The sequence below is a fragment of the Talpa occidentalis genome, unplaced genomic scaffold (assembly GCF_014898055.3).
Source record: "Talpa occidentalis isolate TD23 unplaced genomic scaffold, MPIMG_talOcc4v2.1 talOcc4.3, whole genome shotgun sequence".
Classification (NCBI taxonomy): domain Eukaryota; kingdom Metazoa; phylum Chordata; class Mammalia; order Eulipotyphla; family Talpidae; genus Talpa; species Talpa occidentalis.
The window spans coordinates 26,586,637-26,603,833 of record NW_023603184.1 but is presented as its reverse complement, the minus strand read 5'-3'; the positions used below and the strand labels follow the sequence as shown (position 1 = coordinate 26,603,833).

The following is a 17,197-nucleotide window of genomic DNA, read 5'->3' as shown; positions in this document are numbered from 1 at the left end:
AATAGCTCATAAATTTGATGACAGATGCTACAATGCTGCTAGTTTAGTGGAAGTAGAACTTAGCTACACGACCTTTGTCTTGTGGCATTTCTGCTTCTTTTTTACATGTTTGTGTTGGCAAGTTTCTGCTGTTTATAACTTTGGTTTTACATATCATCCACTATGTTTGCCTGAGCTTTCTCCACATCATAACAAGTCTTGATACCTCTTTTTGATTGCTTTATTCTCTCATTTTTTCTATAAAATTGCCTAGCAGAGGAATCTGTCACTCTGGTCAAAAGTTGCTTGCAAGTCTACAGATGCCCTTGTCTACTCTGTTCATTTTTTCAACAAATATTTTCATCAAGTACCTAATGTATGCCAAGAACTGGTCTTAATGCTGGGAGTACATCAATAAATAAAGCAGGCCAAAATGATTGTTTTCAATCTAGTGAGGTGAGACAGACAAGTGACAATAAATGTAATAGCTAAATAAATGACTTAGTGATTTCTTTTTGGCTGGTGAAAGAACCTGTAGGTTGGTATGCTCCTGAATTTGACTGCTACCCTTGATTGAACTGTGGGTGGTACTACTTTTGATAAAAGAGGAAGTGAATAAACACTATTAAACAAGTCTATTGTAGTTAACCATTAAAACAGTTGTTTAGGTGGACATGAAATAGAAAAAGATTATTGAATTAGTTTTTGGAGTAGCATTTTTCAAAGTTCAGTCTATGTTAAATCAAGCAGTATATATTTTGTGTATCTCTTTGTTTATACTAAATACATGAAAGGCGCTCAAATACTTTTTGTCAATTGGTATAGTCAAGAAATATCAAACATCCCACCTTCTGTAGATCAGAGTATTTACACTTCTCCAGTTGGTTAACTCCTGCTCATTCTTCAGTCCTTTTATAGATGTATTTCCTCATAGCTATTGACAACTCCACACCTTTGCATGTAGTTAGCAACTCTGGAGAATATTGTTTGATTCCCCTGGGATCATTTGCCAAGACTAGAACAGTGGCTTTGCCAGGGAGTGATGGATGATTGGTTCATTCTTGGTCACTTCCTACTTCATCTGGCTGGGTTGAGTAGCCAGCCAACAACTCTACGAGGACCCAAGGGAAGTGGGTTACCAAACGTTAGAAGGGAAAAGTATGCCTGACCATGCCAATATTTCCTCACCCTTCTTATTTGCCTTGGGCAGTTTGTCTAGCATATATACTTTTTTCGAAGGAAGCAATTTCCAGATGTGCTGATGGCCTGCCAAGGGTCCCTGTTTTTATATGTAAACTCCATTTAGTTTTATTTTAAAATTTTATGGTGGAGTGGGAGAGTAGGAACTGGAAAGAAAAACACGAAGGCCCTGATTGACAAGCCCCACCCCCTTTCCAGTTAAGCTGCATACAATTGGACCATCACAATTTTGTTTGCTTAATACTTCTCCTTTCTTGGAAATAGTCCTCTTTCTTTTGAGAAATTTCCCTCTCTCCTTTTCCACTCACCTAGCCCATTTAATATTTAGTGCAGATATAAGCTGCTTACCACTCTGATTGACATGACCTCTCTTCATAAGGCCAGCCCAAATGAGATATCTGACTCTAGAAAAGTCTTTCCTCAGGGTGACTTGCTCTTCAATGTAAATATCATTTTCTTGGCATTCATAAATATAACCAGTACTCCCTATAAGAATGGTTATCAATAAAATATATAAACTTGGGAAATACATTTATTTAAACATTCAGACCAACATTTAAAAATAAGCAAGAATCAGAAAATATTTTAGTTTTTTTTTAAAAAAAAAAGATTTATTTATACAAGAACCGGGTATAGGCCAGATGTGCAGGAGGGTGAGAGGATTCACTGGAGACAGAGCAGGTTGCAGAACAGGCAGACTGATGAAATACACTGCTGAGGGGAGCAGTGGGTGAGGCAGGAGAGGTCTGCTGTGCCATGTGGGATTCTCGCCGGCCGAGGGATCAAACCCGCGCTGCAGAGACTGTGGACAGCTTCACAGTGTGGTGCTCAACCTCCTGCACCACCAGGGAGGCCCACATTTTAGTTTTTATAAAGTACTTTAAGTTTCTCAAAAGTTGCTAGCTGCAGCAGTTTACATATTTGATATTTGTAAACCAAGTTATCACCTTTCCCACATTTCATTTGTAGTGAAGTAGTTTACCATTTTTATTCTTGCCTTTTTCTAACCTAATTACCATTTTCATATAACATCATCATATAACTGAAAGTCTTATGAATAATTTTTTGTGTGCATTTATTAATCTTATGTCAGCATTTTCAAGTAAGTCTAACACTACATATCACAATGAAATCAATTTCTACCTCAATAAAAACAATACAGTTAAATTAAAATATATGAATAAAAATATATATTTTTTCTAGAGAACTTTCGAAAGTTATGCTCCTGCAAAGAAAGAGGAAACATTTCATTTCTGAAATTGGCAGTAAGCAACATTTTAAAATAAGTTATTGGTAAAGATGTAATAAAAATGTCATTCTTATACACAGTATATAAAATTCTTATATGTAGTTAATCTCTACCGGGTCCTTTGGCTTTGTGAATCTTTAAAATATTCATAATCTTTGAGACTATAGTTGTATATCTGAGGATTTTTCTGAGGAAAAGTGAGATGAAGATAAAGTTTTATAAAGAATGATGCTTTTCTTGTATTATTATAGTGAGAAACTAGAAAATATACAATAGCATCAAAAGCTCATTTAATATATTAAGTAATCAATATGTAAAGCTAAGTTTAATATGATTTCAATTATGTAGAAAAAATACATGTGTGTGATTAGTAGTGATCGCCTCCTGGTGTGGGATTATTGGTGGTTTTGTAAGTCTTTGGCTTCAGCCCCCGTTATAATTTCTTATATTTTTAGGTATTTAAAAAAAATATAGTTAACATTTATTGTTTTTATAATTAGTAAAAAATGATAAAATATCTGACTGTAAATTACATTAAATACAATTTTTAGAATGGAATAAATGGTATAGGGTATCTAGTTAAATATGACATAATAATATGCATTTATGTGTTTTAAAAGAGGTAGATGTAAGCTTAAAACAATTTGTCATTATTAGTGAGTTTATTAAAACAAACATTTAACTCAGTATGAACTAGTTGTCAGGTGTTCAGTATTCAATGCTTGGGGTGTTCTCTGCTATGCTGGGTTATTTCTCCTTTTATCATTGTACTATACATGTTGAATGATCAGTTCATTTGTCTGTTTCTCCTCACAGATCATGAGTTCCCTACGGAGCTAATGTCTTTTTTTGTTTGTATTTGTCCAGAACTAGCAATTTGTTGAATTAGGTCTGCTTGGGATGTCAGAAGTTGTGATGCTTTTGGTAGATTTTGAAAAATGATTGCCTGTGATACTAGTTAGTTTTCTCTTTATGAAATCTTTCCTCCCCAATATTGATGGATAGATGAAGAGTTACTGTACTATAGTAGTTGTTAATTTGGAATGTTTTTACTTAAAAAAAGATTTAAGTTGGGCCTCCCTGGTGGCACAGGCAGTTGAGCGCAGCACCGTGAGGCAGTCCGCAGCATCTGCAGTGCTGGTTCGATCCGTGCCGGTTCAGTCTCTGCCGGCTGTGGAGATGCCCACATGGCGAGGCAGACCTCTCCTGTCTCACCCGCTGCTCCCCTCAGCAGTGTATTTTGTCAGTCTGCCTGTTCCCACTCTGTCTCTGGTGAATCCTCTCACCCTCCAGCACATCTGGCCTGTATCCCGGCTCTTGTATAAATAAATAAATCTTTGGGAAAAAAAAAAGACTTAAGTTTTAGAACACAGGTCCGAGTTGATTAGTAAAGTGAATTTAACTTAATATTTATGTTTTAAAAGTAAAAATTTAGGCATAAAGTGATTGAACTTTATGTGAGGGACAAGGAGGAATTTAAATTTAGAGGGAAGAGGGTGAGAAAATGATAGTGGGTGATTAAAAACATACACCTCTCTCTCTCTCTTTATATATATATAATTTGTGTATCTGTATCTCTCTATATATGTAAAAATTAAATGTTAAGGCTTCCTGAGTTAAATGTAGAAATAATCAGAATGTTGTTGTTTTCACTTCAAAGTGAGCTGGAACAACATGTAGAATACACAAATGCATGGAACTCTTCAACAAGTAAAATAAAAATCCATTTAGATTTAATATGTACTTTTTAGCCCCAAGTTACTCACAAACTATATCCTTATAGTTTAGCTATGAGTTGATCTATTTTTTATTGTCACAGGATATTTTTGTAGCAATGCTATAGACCAGTGTTTTTCAAACAAGGGCAGTTTTAACCCTAGAGGATATTTGGCAATGTCTCCAGACATTAGTTGCATTAGATAATTGGTGGAGTTGGGAAGGTGCTATTAGCATCTAGAAGGTTCATGCTGGGGGAGTTGCTAAGCCACTAAAGTGTGTAGGACAGCCAACTGCCCCTCCCTGCTAAAACATAGCAGAGTTATCCACCCCCAGATGTCAGTAGTGGTAATGTTGAGAAATCCTGCCTAGAGATTGATAAGTTCCTAGGTTACTCTAAAAATCTTTATTTTGCCCATAACTGTTTATAACCCATTATTGAAGCTTAGTTCTAATAGTACTATCTCACTTATCACTTAAAATTGCTTTGTCTTCATAGAAAAACTTTTAAGTTTCAACTTGAGACACTGAAAAGATTGATTTCCTTACTGGGAGCAAAGGGCAGTTACTCCATAGTGTAGAAATTTTAGGTTTCAGTACCTCTGTTTTTTTTAGTTTTTCATCTATGTCACTTTTCTGAGATTCAGTAGCATAAAGATTATCATTTTAGTATTACGTTTAGAAGGTAAATAATTTTATGCCCTTTAAAACTTGAAAATGTTTTAAGCAGTGCATCAATTTATTCAACAAATATTCATGTATAACTAAATATTAATATAATGACTGTTCAGACTTTGTAAAGAACCCTGTAACTAATTCACTTTGATTTTATTAATAGGATCAGGAGCAGGTCTGGGGAAAATAATCCAGAGATTTCCGCAGAAGGACTGGGATGATACACCTTTTCCACAGGGAATTGAATTGGTAAGTTGATGTTGTATTATTGTACTTTTATAATGATACTTAATATGTTACATTTTTAGATTACATTTAATGTTACATTTACTGATAATGTGATTAACTGTAACATATTGCTAGAATAATTTACCCTAGTTTCCAAGTACAGTATTGATTCTATAATGTTTGTTTGCCATTTAAACTTCTCTTGAATATTAAAGATAAAAATGATGATGTTTTTGTATTTAGGAAGCTGCAAAGTTCCTGTTAAAAATCCCATTAGTTAAAAAGCTTATTTTCTAGGTAGCTTCAGTGATAGTGTGTTACTAAGCAATTAATTATTACATTTTTAATGAAAAATTTTCAGTTATTTATGTGAAAATTAAACAAAACATGGAAAAATAAGAAACCAGAGGTTGGTTTAGTGGTGGATCAGTCATGGTGTAAGTTTGGCTTGAAATCCAAATTCTTTCTAGCTACAGGATCTTTAGTTGCTTTATAATAATGCAATTCTACTAGTTTATTTTTGTCAGCCATTTTAAAGGGATTTAAAGGTTGGGCATAACTTGTGATTGCCAGCATATTTTATCTGACTGTGGATCCATGGTGGTATAATGAGGGATTGGAAAGATGATCACTAAAGTATTTTGCAATATGACTATAAAGTACAGCTCTCAAACATACAGGTATATGTGTACATGTGTGTATTTATTATATTGTGTCTTTTCTTTTACACACACACACACGAACACACAGTGTTCTTCAAAATAGTTCTTGTTGAGACAGCATTGGTATATTATAATAGTGAAGAGTGTAAGCTCTGGAGGAGACTGGGTTGAAATCCCAGCTGCATGGTATGACTTAACAACAGATCATTTAACTACTTTGTGTGGCAGAGTCCTCATTTATAATGCAAGGTAATGACAATGTTAATCTCATATGGATGTTATGAAGATTTAAAAAATTGGGAAATATGTACAAAAATGCTTATAGCATTGTCTTCCATAAAATGCTTAATAAATGAGGTCACTGGTTGATATTTATTATTGTCACTGCTGTTGGCGGTATTGCTCTTTTTTTTTTTTAAAAAAGATTATTTATTTATTTATGCAAGCACTGGGTACAGTCAGAAGCATGGGAGGGTGAGAGAATTCACCAGAGCCAGACTGGGGAATAGAACAGGCAGAAGGACCAAAGTACACTGCTGAGGGGAGCAGTGGGCGCGGCAGGAGAGGTCTGCGCACCATGTGGGACCCTTGCCTGGTGGCCAGGGATCAAATCCGCGCTGCAGAGGCTGCGGGCAGTTTCGCAGCCCAGCGCTCAACCGCTGCGCCACCAGGGGAGACCCGGTATTGCTCTTTGTTGATATCTCAGATCACCTCCTCAAAGGAAGAATTTTTCATTTTGTTGTTAGCATGGATTAGAAATATCTCTCTTGGAAAATTGTAAATTTTCTCACCCTAGCTAATGAATAGCCTCTTCTGCTTTACTAAGGATAACAGATACATTGTTGAATGCTTAATTTTGATTGTTATAACTGATGTGTGTAAAGAAAACTGTGGATTCTATAGCCCCACAGAGAGAGTAAATCTTGAATTTTGGTAGTGAAAGTAGGGGGGGAGATGTGAGGATCTGTGAGATAATAGAAAGTATTATATGTTTTGGTTTTAATGATTTCATTATGTTTAAAATAGGCTTTGATAGATGTTAAAGTTATTTTGTACTTAACAAAGCACAAAACACCAATTCCTGGTTTCAGAGCTTGTGAAACCCTTATCATTTGTTAAGTATTGTTAAGAGCACTAGGAAAATCTTGTTTTCAAATTTGATCTATCTGGGTTTTTCACAGTAGGATTCCTGAAACTCTGTAGTTTCTTGGGCGATAGGGTTGTCAAATTTTGTTCTAATGAGGTTACTCTAGATCGCCTCCTAGATGGCTTCGTAGTTGAAGACTGATCATCAGAAAGACCACCCCATTATTAAAAACTTGGGATTTTTAGCCCCAATCCCCATTCTCTTGAGAAAGGAGAAGCAGTGAAAATGGAGTTAATTCTTGATCATGTCTATGAGATAAAGCCTCCATAAAAATCTCCAAAGCATGTATTGAAAGAGTGATGTACCCCAGCTCCACAGGGACAGAAGTTCCTGCAACCTTGCACTATGTATCTCTTTTTTTTTTTGGCTATTATTCTGTATCTGTTATTATATCCTTTAATATACTGGTATAGGTTAAGTAAATATTTACCTGAGTTCTATGCTAATTGATTTCAGTGGGGAGGAGATCACAGGAATCTCTGATTTTTATTCAAGTTGGATGACTTACAGGGGAAACAATGTTATCCTTTCCAAGGTAGTGAAACAACTTAGCATATAATATTAATGCTAACAGTTGTATGGAATTAATAGACTATGGCAAACTGACATAAATTAGATTATTGGTGGTACTATATCTAATTTATAGAACAGTAAATGAAATTAGGAAGTTTAAACATCAGCAAGGTTTAACAGCTATACGCAGCAGAATTAGGATTCAAACCCAGGTCTTTTAACTCCTAGCCAAGATCTGAAATATTCTTAGAATTGACACTTTAAGGCAGGATCTAAAAAAAATGGTCTATCCTTTGGAAGAACTATTAAAAGAATGCTGCTTTTAATGGCTGGAAGGCAATTTTAGATATTTATTTTATCTGAAGAAAAATCAGAGCATAATATATTGAAATTATTTTCTGTTGCCACCCCTCCCCAAATGGCGTATTTTGATGTATTTAAATTCTTAACAAAAGAGAATTGTTTTCAGCTTAATGATTAAACTTTGACTTGTGGGAAGGGATTTTAGGCTTCATTCAGATTACAGTTTACTTCAGAGGGTGCTGAATTTAGTCTTTCTCTTTATATGTAAAGAAGTTGACTTTTTCTTCTGTTGAGAAATGGCAAACTTTAATTTGGATGGATTGTAAAAATAAAAATATGAAAATAAGCTAAACCAAACATAATGACTGCTTTTCCAATTCTGGGATATTTTTATCTTTTTCTTGTGCTTTTAAGGCATACGTGGAAACCACAAACAGTCATATAAATAAAGTTTCAGTTAATTTTAGTTATATTTTACTTAATATGAGTATTTCAAAGAAAATTAAAGAATTGTTTTGTAGACACATTCTATGACTAACAATCTATTTCTGATTATGGAACAAATGTTTTTATTGGCTGGATTTTGAATATCAACAACAAAGTATTGTTTTGACACTAGCTCTTTTTAAAGATTCCTGTCTCAGTGCCTGAACTGAGGCATTTATAGGTAGAACTGTTGTTTTTAGAAGACTAAAGTGAGGTGATAAAAAACCCAAAATACAACTTTTTGGTTTGAGTAAAAGAGGAGTAAACATTCAGTTAGAAAATATAAATTTGTGATTCTTAATAAATTATATCACCTATTATAGACTATGATTTGATTACATTCAATATGAATTCAGTTTTCTGTAATTGTAAGTATAGTTTGGGGAGGAGTGGGGGGAAATCTTGTATTAAGCATTCTGCACTTGTAACATAGAAGTGCTTCAGTAGGGGATGCTGTTTGAGGATAGAGAAATAAGTATAACCATCTTACAATGCTTTTTAGGATGTGTTGAGCACAATAGGGGATAACCATTGTCCATCTGACCTAGATATAAACTGAGCATAGAAATATGGAAGAGAATTTTCTCTTTTTGTGGAGGAATAAGCCTGAAAGAAGAATGAGAATGTTAGTGAACACATTGGATGATAGAATCGATGTTCACAAAAAATTAAAAGGACTGGCATTATGGGCCCTTTGTCTAAGAAGAGGATATGTCTATGAGATAGAAATATAATAGGTAAAAATGTAAGTTCCCTGAATGTGAGTATAAAATGCCACCTATAAAAGTAATTGTTTAAAATAAAGATAGGCAGAATAATTTGCTAGCCAGATTTTTAAGGAAAAAAAAAGGCAGCTAAGCATGATCAATATATAATAATAAAAGATACCTATGAAAGATATGATAGGTAGCATCTAAAGCCTCTTGCTGATGATGATGTGTGATGAATTCTGTTTTAAATTTAGATGGTCCACAGTTTGGTAGACTTTGGTTTGTGGGAGCTATGCTGGGTAGCTACCACAGAGTTGAATTAAATAATCAGACACTCAGTATTAGGGAAAACCATCATTTTATGTGAGAGAAAATATAGTATCAATCATGCTATTTTTCTCTTACTTTTAGCTTTAGTTACTTCTCTTGTTTGCTGTTTTTATTTGTACACTCCTTATTATAGATTTTCTGGTCTCTCTCTCTCTCTCTCTTTTGGTTTGTACCTGATTCCTAGTCTGACTTTGATTATCCCTTTCTGTAATTCCTGCAACTTAATTGTAATGCCTGCACATCTTAGGCAAGCTAATCCATTTTTGAGTATCCTTTTTTGAAAAACAGGTTTCCAATGTGGGGTGAGTTCTTGTATAAACATCCTAGAAGGTTTAACCAAAGGTAGTTCTTGCCTAATTTACTTCTAGCAATTTGTGCTATAGCAAAACTGATAATGGGATACATGGAGGAGGCCAGTGTGTATCCTCACTCTGCTGCTGTCCTACCTTAGAATCTTTCAATGTTTTGTTTTTTTTTTTTTTTAAAGATTTATTTATGCATACAAGAACTGGGTACAGACCAGAAATGGGGGGGGGGTAATAGGGTTCACCAGAGACAGAGTGGGGAACAGAACAGGCAGACTGACTGAAATACACTGCTGAGGGAGTAGCAGGTGAGCCAGGAGAGGTCTGCTGCGCCATGTGGGCTGCTCCCTGGCTGGCTGGGGGATTGAACTTTTGCAGCAGAGGTTGCAGATCACCTCAGAGTGCTATGCTCAACCCCTTGTGCCACCAGGGAGGCCCAGAATCTGTCAAAGTTTTGAAAGAAAGTTTGAGAACATCTTTGTGACCTTTCAACAAGGATTTTTTAATACAGCACATCAGAAGCATGACTGAGTAAAATGTCTCTGGAGTCCTTTGAAAAATAGTATATCATCAAACAAAAAAGCTGGCTAGTCAGTCAGCAAAAATTCCCGTTGTGTTTCATAGATTTTGTTTGGATCTACAAGAATCTCTGGATGCTACTTTGGTTTATATTTTGCTATTTATTTTTAGTGAGGAGAAAGACACTGGAAGAAATGAAGTAATATGGAAACAAGACTCTAGTTGCGTTTCACTTAGGGTCTTACAACAGAATTTTCTTGGGTGTTCTCTGTTCTGCTGAGCCAAGTTTTCTTCGTACCAGAATTTTGTGTATATTCAAATCTGTGGGGCAACTTTGACAACAGAACTTCTTTTCTAAGAATTTTAATTATTATATGTGGTGGCTAACTTTAGAAATGAAACATTATTTGTGAAAGACTTGGTAATATGGAGGAAAGAACATGGAACTTTGGGGTTTTATTTATCCATATCAGTATATACCTTTGTATAGTCATATAATTTGATTATAAAAGGCAATAGCTGTTTAGAGAGAGCATCAGTTCTAGGTTCATATAATTACTTTCAAAGCTATATCGGGAATGCTATTTTGATACTATATTCAGCCCCTTTACCCCCTGATTTTTTTCTGGGGTAGTCCAAACATCCTTTTTACTGTTTGAATATTTTCGGATCTTTTTACTTGAGTTTGTGTTGTACTTTGAGGATTATGTGGAACTCCCAATTATGGATATTACTCTGTGTTGTCATCTCCTTATAACTTACAAATGTGTCAGTTTTTAAAAGTGAGGTATTTTGGTGGCCTCTAGTGGTATTTATGTGTCCATAAAAAGTTACTGGTATCACCAATATGCAAACTTTTAGGGGGAGACAGAACTAAGGTGATAAGTCACAAATATGTTTATATATTGAAAAAGGTTTTTTAATCTTTGAGAACTAGAAGTTTACTAATCAAGTATAAATCTATCAGTAATGTGGCTGTGTATATAATTATAGCAAATTTTATCATAATTGGACTTTTAGAAATGCCTTTAATTATAAACATATAAACAAAAATCTTAATTGGAGGTATTTCTAAGTAGCTTGTACTTAAATTCAGCAATACTTGACTGTTGTTTTGAAATGTGCCCATGAAGGAGCAGTGATTAGAATTTCTGATATCTCAAACGTAATAAAAGCTAAAAATAGGGTCATTGTTTCCTGAGCTACTCATAATTAATATTTAGTAAAGTTTATTTCCTTATATATAAGTCTGGCTAGTTTAAAGTTATTTTAAATTAGTTCAGAGTTATTCAGAATCTGAAATATATGTGACAGCTTTTACTTCTTTAAAGATAGACCATATTTACAAGAAACATCTATTATATATAAATTCAGAAATACCTGACAGTCACAGTGTTCTAATGGAAGCATTAGATTCTACTATTGGATTCATAACTGACTGAAAGATTTCATTAAGGGCAGTAAGAACTTTGGTAATTTTCTCCAATTTAGTATTATATACTTACTTTGGAAAGACAAAAAATAAAATTTATGTGAGCGGTGTTGTTTGTGAATTAACTTGGTTTCCAGTGTTTGCGGTTCATTAGGCTCTTTGCCTAGGCAGTGACTGTTTCGTTGAGATTTGAGTACTGAAAAATAAGATGAGATAGGACTCTGGATTCTGCTTCTAAATTTTAGTTTTACTTTCTAACAGGCCAGAGAAGTAAAGGAAGAGACATGTTATTTGAAAGAGGCACAGAAACCCCTCACTCTTCCCCCCCGCCCTTGATCAGCTAGAGATTATGTGGTCTCTCTAAAATTTCTGGAAGGTGTGCTTCAATTTCTCATGGATATTTACTTGTATTATTATTGTTCTACTTAGGTAATGTCTAGAATTTTATCTCACAGAATAATAGCCTGTTGCCTGTTGGTGACCGTGACAACTTAAGTAGAGTAATGTGATGTGCATATTACTAAAAGTGAAGAATTGTTTGCTAAACATGAACTAGGGGGAGGACTGGAGTTGAGAAATTAATAACTTATAGATGACTGGTGATTTTTTTTTAAATATCATTAAAGAACTGGCTTGTGAGTACTTAGGAAAAATATAATTTTGGGGTATAAGTTTGCTCATTTGTTCAGAATCCAAATTGCTTTAAAATTTATAGCCATTTTAAAATTTATCTATGCTTTAATGACAGTTCATTCATTTGACAAATAATTTATTGCATGTTTACTATGTGCTAAGCCTTGAGAAGTGTGTGAAGATATGGTAGTGAACCAGACACAATCCTTATTGTCTTAGAACTTAGGTTTCTGATGGAGAGAAACTGGAGCTAACCAGTTAATGAATAAGGCAATTATACAGTACATGAGGAGTGCTAAGTCTTATTAAAAAATAATAAAGCAGGGCCTCCCCGGTGGCGCAGCGGTTGAGCGCTGGGTTGCGAAGCTGCCTGCAGCCTCTGCAGCGCCGGTTCGATTCCCAGCTGCTCCCCGGCCACCAGAGGAGGGTCCCACATGGCGCGCAGACCTCTCCTGCCGCCCGCTGCTCCCCTCAGCAGTGTACTTCGGTCCTTCTGCCTGCTCTGCTCCCCGCTCTGGCTCTGGTGAATTCTCTCACCCTCCCGCGCTTCTGACTGTACCCAATGCTTGTATAAATAAATAAATAAATCTTTAAAAAAAAAAAAATTTAAAAAAAAAATAATAAAGCAGTGACAGAAACAGTGGTAGCCCATTACTTTGTAATTGCCTTGTAACCAAGGCAATCAGTTGCTTGTTGGTACTTGCCAAATAATCTATTTTTATTTTTATTTATTTTTTTTATAGAGGCATGTTTTTATTTATTTATTTATTTATTATATTTGTTTGTTTTGTTTATACATGCACTGGGTACAGTCAGAAGCGCGGGAGGGTGAGAGAATTCACCAGAGCCAGAGTGGGGAGCAGAGCAGGCAGAAGGACCGAAGTACACTGCTGAGGGGAGCAGCGGGCGGCAGGAGAGGTCCGTGCGCCATGTGGGACCCTCCTCCGGTGGCCGGGGAGCAGCCGGGGATCGAACCGGCGCCGCAGAGGCCGCGGGCAGCTTCGCAACCCAGCGCTCAACCGCTGCACCACCGGGGAGGCCCGGTACTTGCCAAATAATCTAAGGAAAATAAATGAGCTAGGCTAAATGGTTTTTAGAATTTTGCATATTTTTTATATTATCTAGCAAATTATAACTATATAATTTCAACTTTATCAAATTACTAAAGATGTTTTTAATATGAAGTAGTGATGGACTTAGTTTCTTGCATTAAATTAGCCAATAATTATTCAGACATGAGTTGTATATGACCATGATATAATTTTCTGTAGTCAGACAGCTTTCACATTTAATGTAAAACCTATTTGTATATGATATAATATTTTCACAAATATTTGTGGTCAATGTAAGGACAAATGGATAGACTTTGAGTCATATATTTGTAGTTTATCATTAAAGCAAGCTAAGTACAAGTATAAAATTCATCTCTGTATTTCTAAATTAACTCATACTAAGCAGTTGTTTAACTGATACAGAACTTTTCAGTTTGGGGCTTCTAAAGGAAAAGATGATTCTATGTACCCTTTTTTTTTTTTTGGTGGGACCCTTGCCGGTGGCCGGGGATTGAACTGGCGCTGCAGAGGCTGCAGGCAGCCTTGCAACCTTGCGCTCAACTGCTGCGCCACCAGGGGAGGCCCTCTATGTACTTTTGATATAGTGGATTTTTTTCCCTAAATATTTGATGGTATACCCAATACAGCATTTTAGGATTTGTTCTTTTAATACAATTTATAGACTTGATCATCTTTTAAGATTAAAATAACTGCTTAGTTCCTAAATGTGGAAATATGTAAATAAGATCAATTTGTCATTTAAATTCCCTTATGTTTAATGATTCTCTTTAATTCTTTTTTCCTTTCTTTTTTTATACTTGACAAAGATTGATAAAAAGACTGGCTCTGGTATGTTATGATACAGACTCTACTTATTGCTAGATATTTCTTTGAATGTCCTTCTTATAATAAATTGTGACCCTAATTTAAAATCTTCATTGGGGTAATGATGAAAATGTTATAGATTCTCAGTGTTTGGAGGGGGTCATGAAAGTTTCCTGCTCAAATTCCAACTCTCCTTTGATGTTTGTATACAATACTCTTGCCAAGTGGTCTTGTAGCTTTTATTCTATATGAAATACTTCTAGTGACTAATCTTCTTGTATTTTGTTAATGCCTGTTGTGGCTAGGACAGTGTGTTAGATTCTGGGAATACAATGATAGATAGATGTGACCTGTGCCTGCATATTCAATGGAGTAGCATTTTTATCATGGTGGTGAACTTCCTCTTGGATATGTGTTCACATTCAAATGTTATACATACCATCTTCAAGGGTCTTCTTTTCCACAAATTTATGAGAACATTAACTAGATCTATTTAGTTTAATATTTCAGTAGTTGCTACTGTACTTGGAAATACTACGTTTTTTTCCCTTTTCAAAAACTTGTTTGCTAAATGTGTGTTTGTGTGTATAATTATTTTTTTCTTCTCCAAATTCCCTTTACCAAAATTTGGAGATGTTAAAATGTTTGGATGTGTCACTAAATTACAAACATAGGACCTTTAACCTAATAAAATTGGATTCTCTAGAACATATTCAGGGCAGAATGTTGAATTATGTTATAATAAGAAAGATTTCAGACTCTTATATAATCTAATTGAAGTGACTAAGTTGAGGATCTGGTTCCATGTAACACTGGATGTTATGTCATAATATATTTAGAATCTTAATTAAGTTGCCTTCTGCTTTTCAAAAAGAAATTGCAATTCTGGCAACTCTTTGGATATTATTTTTTGGCTAACATTGCAGAAGCTCATATTGGAGACTGACTAGTGCCAGCTATTGCTAGTGTAGCATGGGTTCTTTTTTTTTTAAGATTTATTTATTTATGCATATAAGAACTGGGGTTCATGCCAGAGGTGTGGGGGGAGAGAGGATTCACCAGAGACAGAGCGGGGAGCAGAATAGGCAGATTGACTGAAAAAACTGCTGAGGGGAGTAGCGGGTGAGACAGGAGAGGTCTGCTGCTCAATGTGTTGCTCCCTGGCTGGAGATCAAATTCATGCTGCTGTGGTTGCGGATAGCTTCATAGGTTGCGTCTTAACCGCTTGTGCCGTCATGGGTTCTTACTACTGCTCTTGCAGTCATTTTCAGAGGTGGTAGTTGCAGTGTTGCAAGGGTGTGAAAACATTACAAGGCAGGGATAATGTGAAGGTAATCTAATCCATGTCACACTGGATTATATCTGAGACAAGTTTCAAATACTCATAATGATACATTTTGTAATCACAGATCACCATAGCCTTTTGGTTCAGATAACTTCTTATATGTGTGAAAAATGAGAACTCACTGAGACTGTCATTCTTATTGTCACTTACCAAGCAGCTTGAAGAGGCATTTCTTTGAGATTTAAACAAAAATAAAATGGGAGGGTCCAAGGTATAGGTCAGGATTAGCTATTATTTCTGCCTCTCAAGAGGAAGAGTAGAAAATAGCGCTTTCCACATCTTTGCACAAAGGAACTTCTAAGAAGCAAGGAATCTATGTGAGGGGTCTTCAGAGTTGCTCTAGGGCTTTGGATAACTCTCTGGTTTGAAATAGATTAGATTTGTTAGAATGCTAAGAACAAACTGTGATAGCTGATTCTAGAACTTGCCAGATGATGCCCTGTATCATCTGGCTAGTTCATTAGCATGCTGAGGTATCAAGACCATCGGTTATGAGCAGTCTTGTGATTTACCGTTGTGTGCTGTTTAAAGAACATCTCTGTTGCAGAAAGTGAAAAAGGTTGGAAAATACTGTAATATATTGTATGTTGCAGACTGTTTTTAAGCTTCTTTGTCTCTCTATTTGGTTCTCCCTGTTTGAAGACTTTCTGTTCAGACTGATTCATTGGAACCAAAATGCATTAAAGGAAGTAACTGTGCTTCCTTGTGGATCATAAAAGTTATGGTTATGGTAATTGAATTGGGAGCACTATCCCCAGGTATAATTTATTGGTTAAAATGTCACTTGATCCAGCTAACCTCCTCCTCATGGATTTTATTTCCAGTATTAAAACTTTAAAGACTGTTTCATTTGAATGGGGACTGTGATTGATATATTATTAGTTTAAAGTTTTGCTTATCCAGTTTGTGTTTGGCATATATTTAGAAAGGAAAGTTAATACATAGATTAGAAAGATGGACTGACTATACTTAATAAGGAGAACTTTTATGGGGGAAAGCAGAATATTTTATTGTAATTATGTCTATAAGACTGATAGAGACTTGACATTCATGTGAAAAAAATTTTTATTAGGTTGGCATAAGCTATTGATTTCTTGAAAAACTGATGAAGTTTAGGCATATGGAATCACCAGGATGATTACTGAAGCAGAAAAAATGGAGTATTTGGTGACAATGTTTGGTTGGGTGACTGACTATGGAACACACTGAGGAACCAAAAGTTATCACACTTATTCAAATTTGGGTGCTTGGGATAGTGAGAAAGTTGAAATAATTCTAGTTGAAATAATTCTGTGTTCAGTTTGACTCTCCAAATGAATTTAAGGTGTAACATCTAGAAAGACAATTTATAAAGTGGTTAAGAACGTAGACCCTAATCCAGACTACTAGAGTTTTAATTCTGGCTTCTGCATTTAGTATCTCTGTGACTTTGGACAAATTATGCAAACACTCTGTGCCTATGTTCTTCCATCTAATAAAAATAAAAATATTAACTACTTAGTAGGGTCATTATGAGGATCAAATGAATTAATATATAAAGTGCTTAGAATAGTGCTTTCAATGTAGTAATCATGTGTTAACTGTTGTTATTATTGTCATTATTAGGCTATGTTTTCAAAAACATAACTGATTTTAGAATGAAACTTTGTGAATCAAAAAGTATTTCTTTCACTTAGAGCAGATCAGAAAACTTCATTCCCTTTCCTTTACTGCCCTCTTACATACCCTCATTTTGTATAGTCAAAGTGTGGGAAATTAGTTGTGTGGTTTTAATCCTTAAATGATGTGAGCCCTATTGTGTTTTTTAGAGAAGCTGAAGATTAAAGAAGTCTTTGAAAGTTTCTTTTTGATTTTTAAAAAAATGCCATGTTTAATGTTTCTTTCTCTT

At 35.1% G+C, this 17,197-nt stretch overlaps 1 protein-coding gene across 3 annotated transcripts in view; it reads left to right on the top strand.

Annotated features, from left to right (window-relative positions):
• SBF2 (SET binding factor 2) overlaps window positions 1-17,197 on the top strand; it is a 388,242-nt gene that overhangs the window by 37,425 nt on the left and 333,620 nt on the right. For all 3 annotated transcript variants that reach the window (XM_037522653.2, XM_054699369.1, XM_037522656.2), the window contains exon 2: window positions 4,983-5,068. In XM_037522653.2, the coding sequence (XP_037378550.1) occupies window positions 4,983-5,068 (86 nt within the window). The remainder of the gene's footprint in view (window positions 1-4,982; window positions 5,069-17,197) is intronic.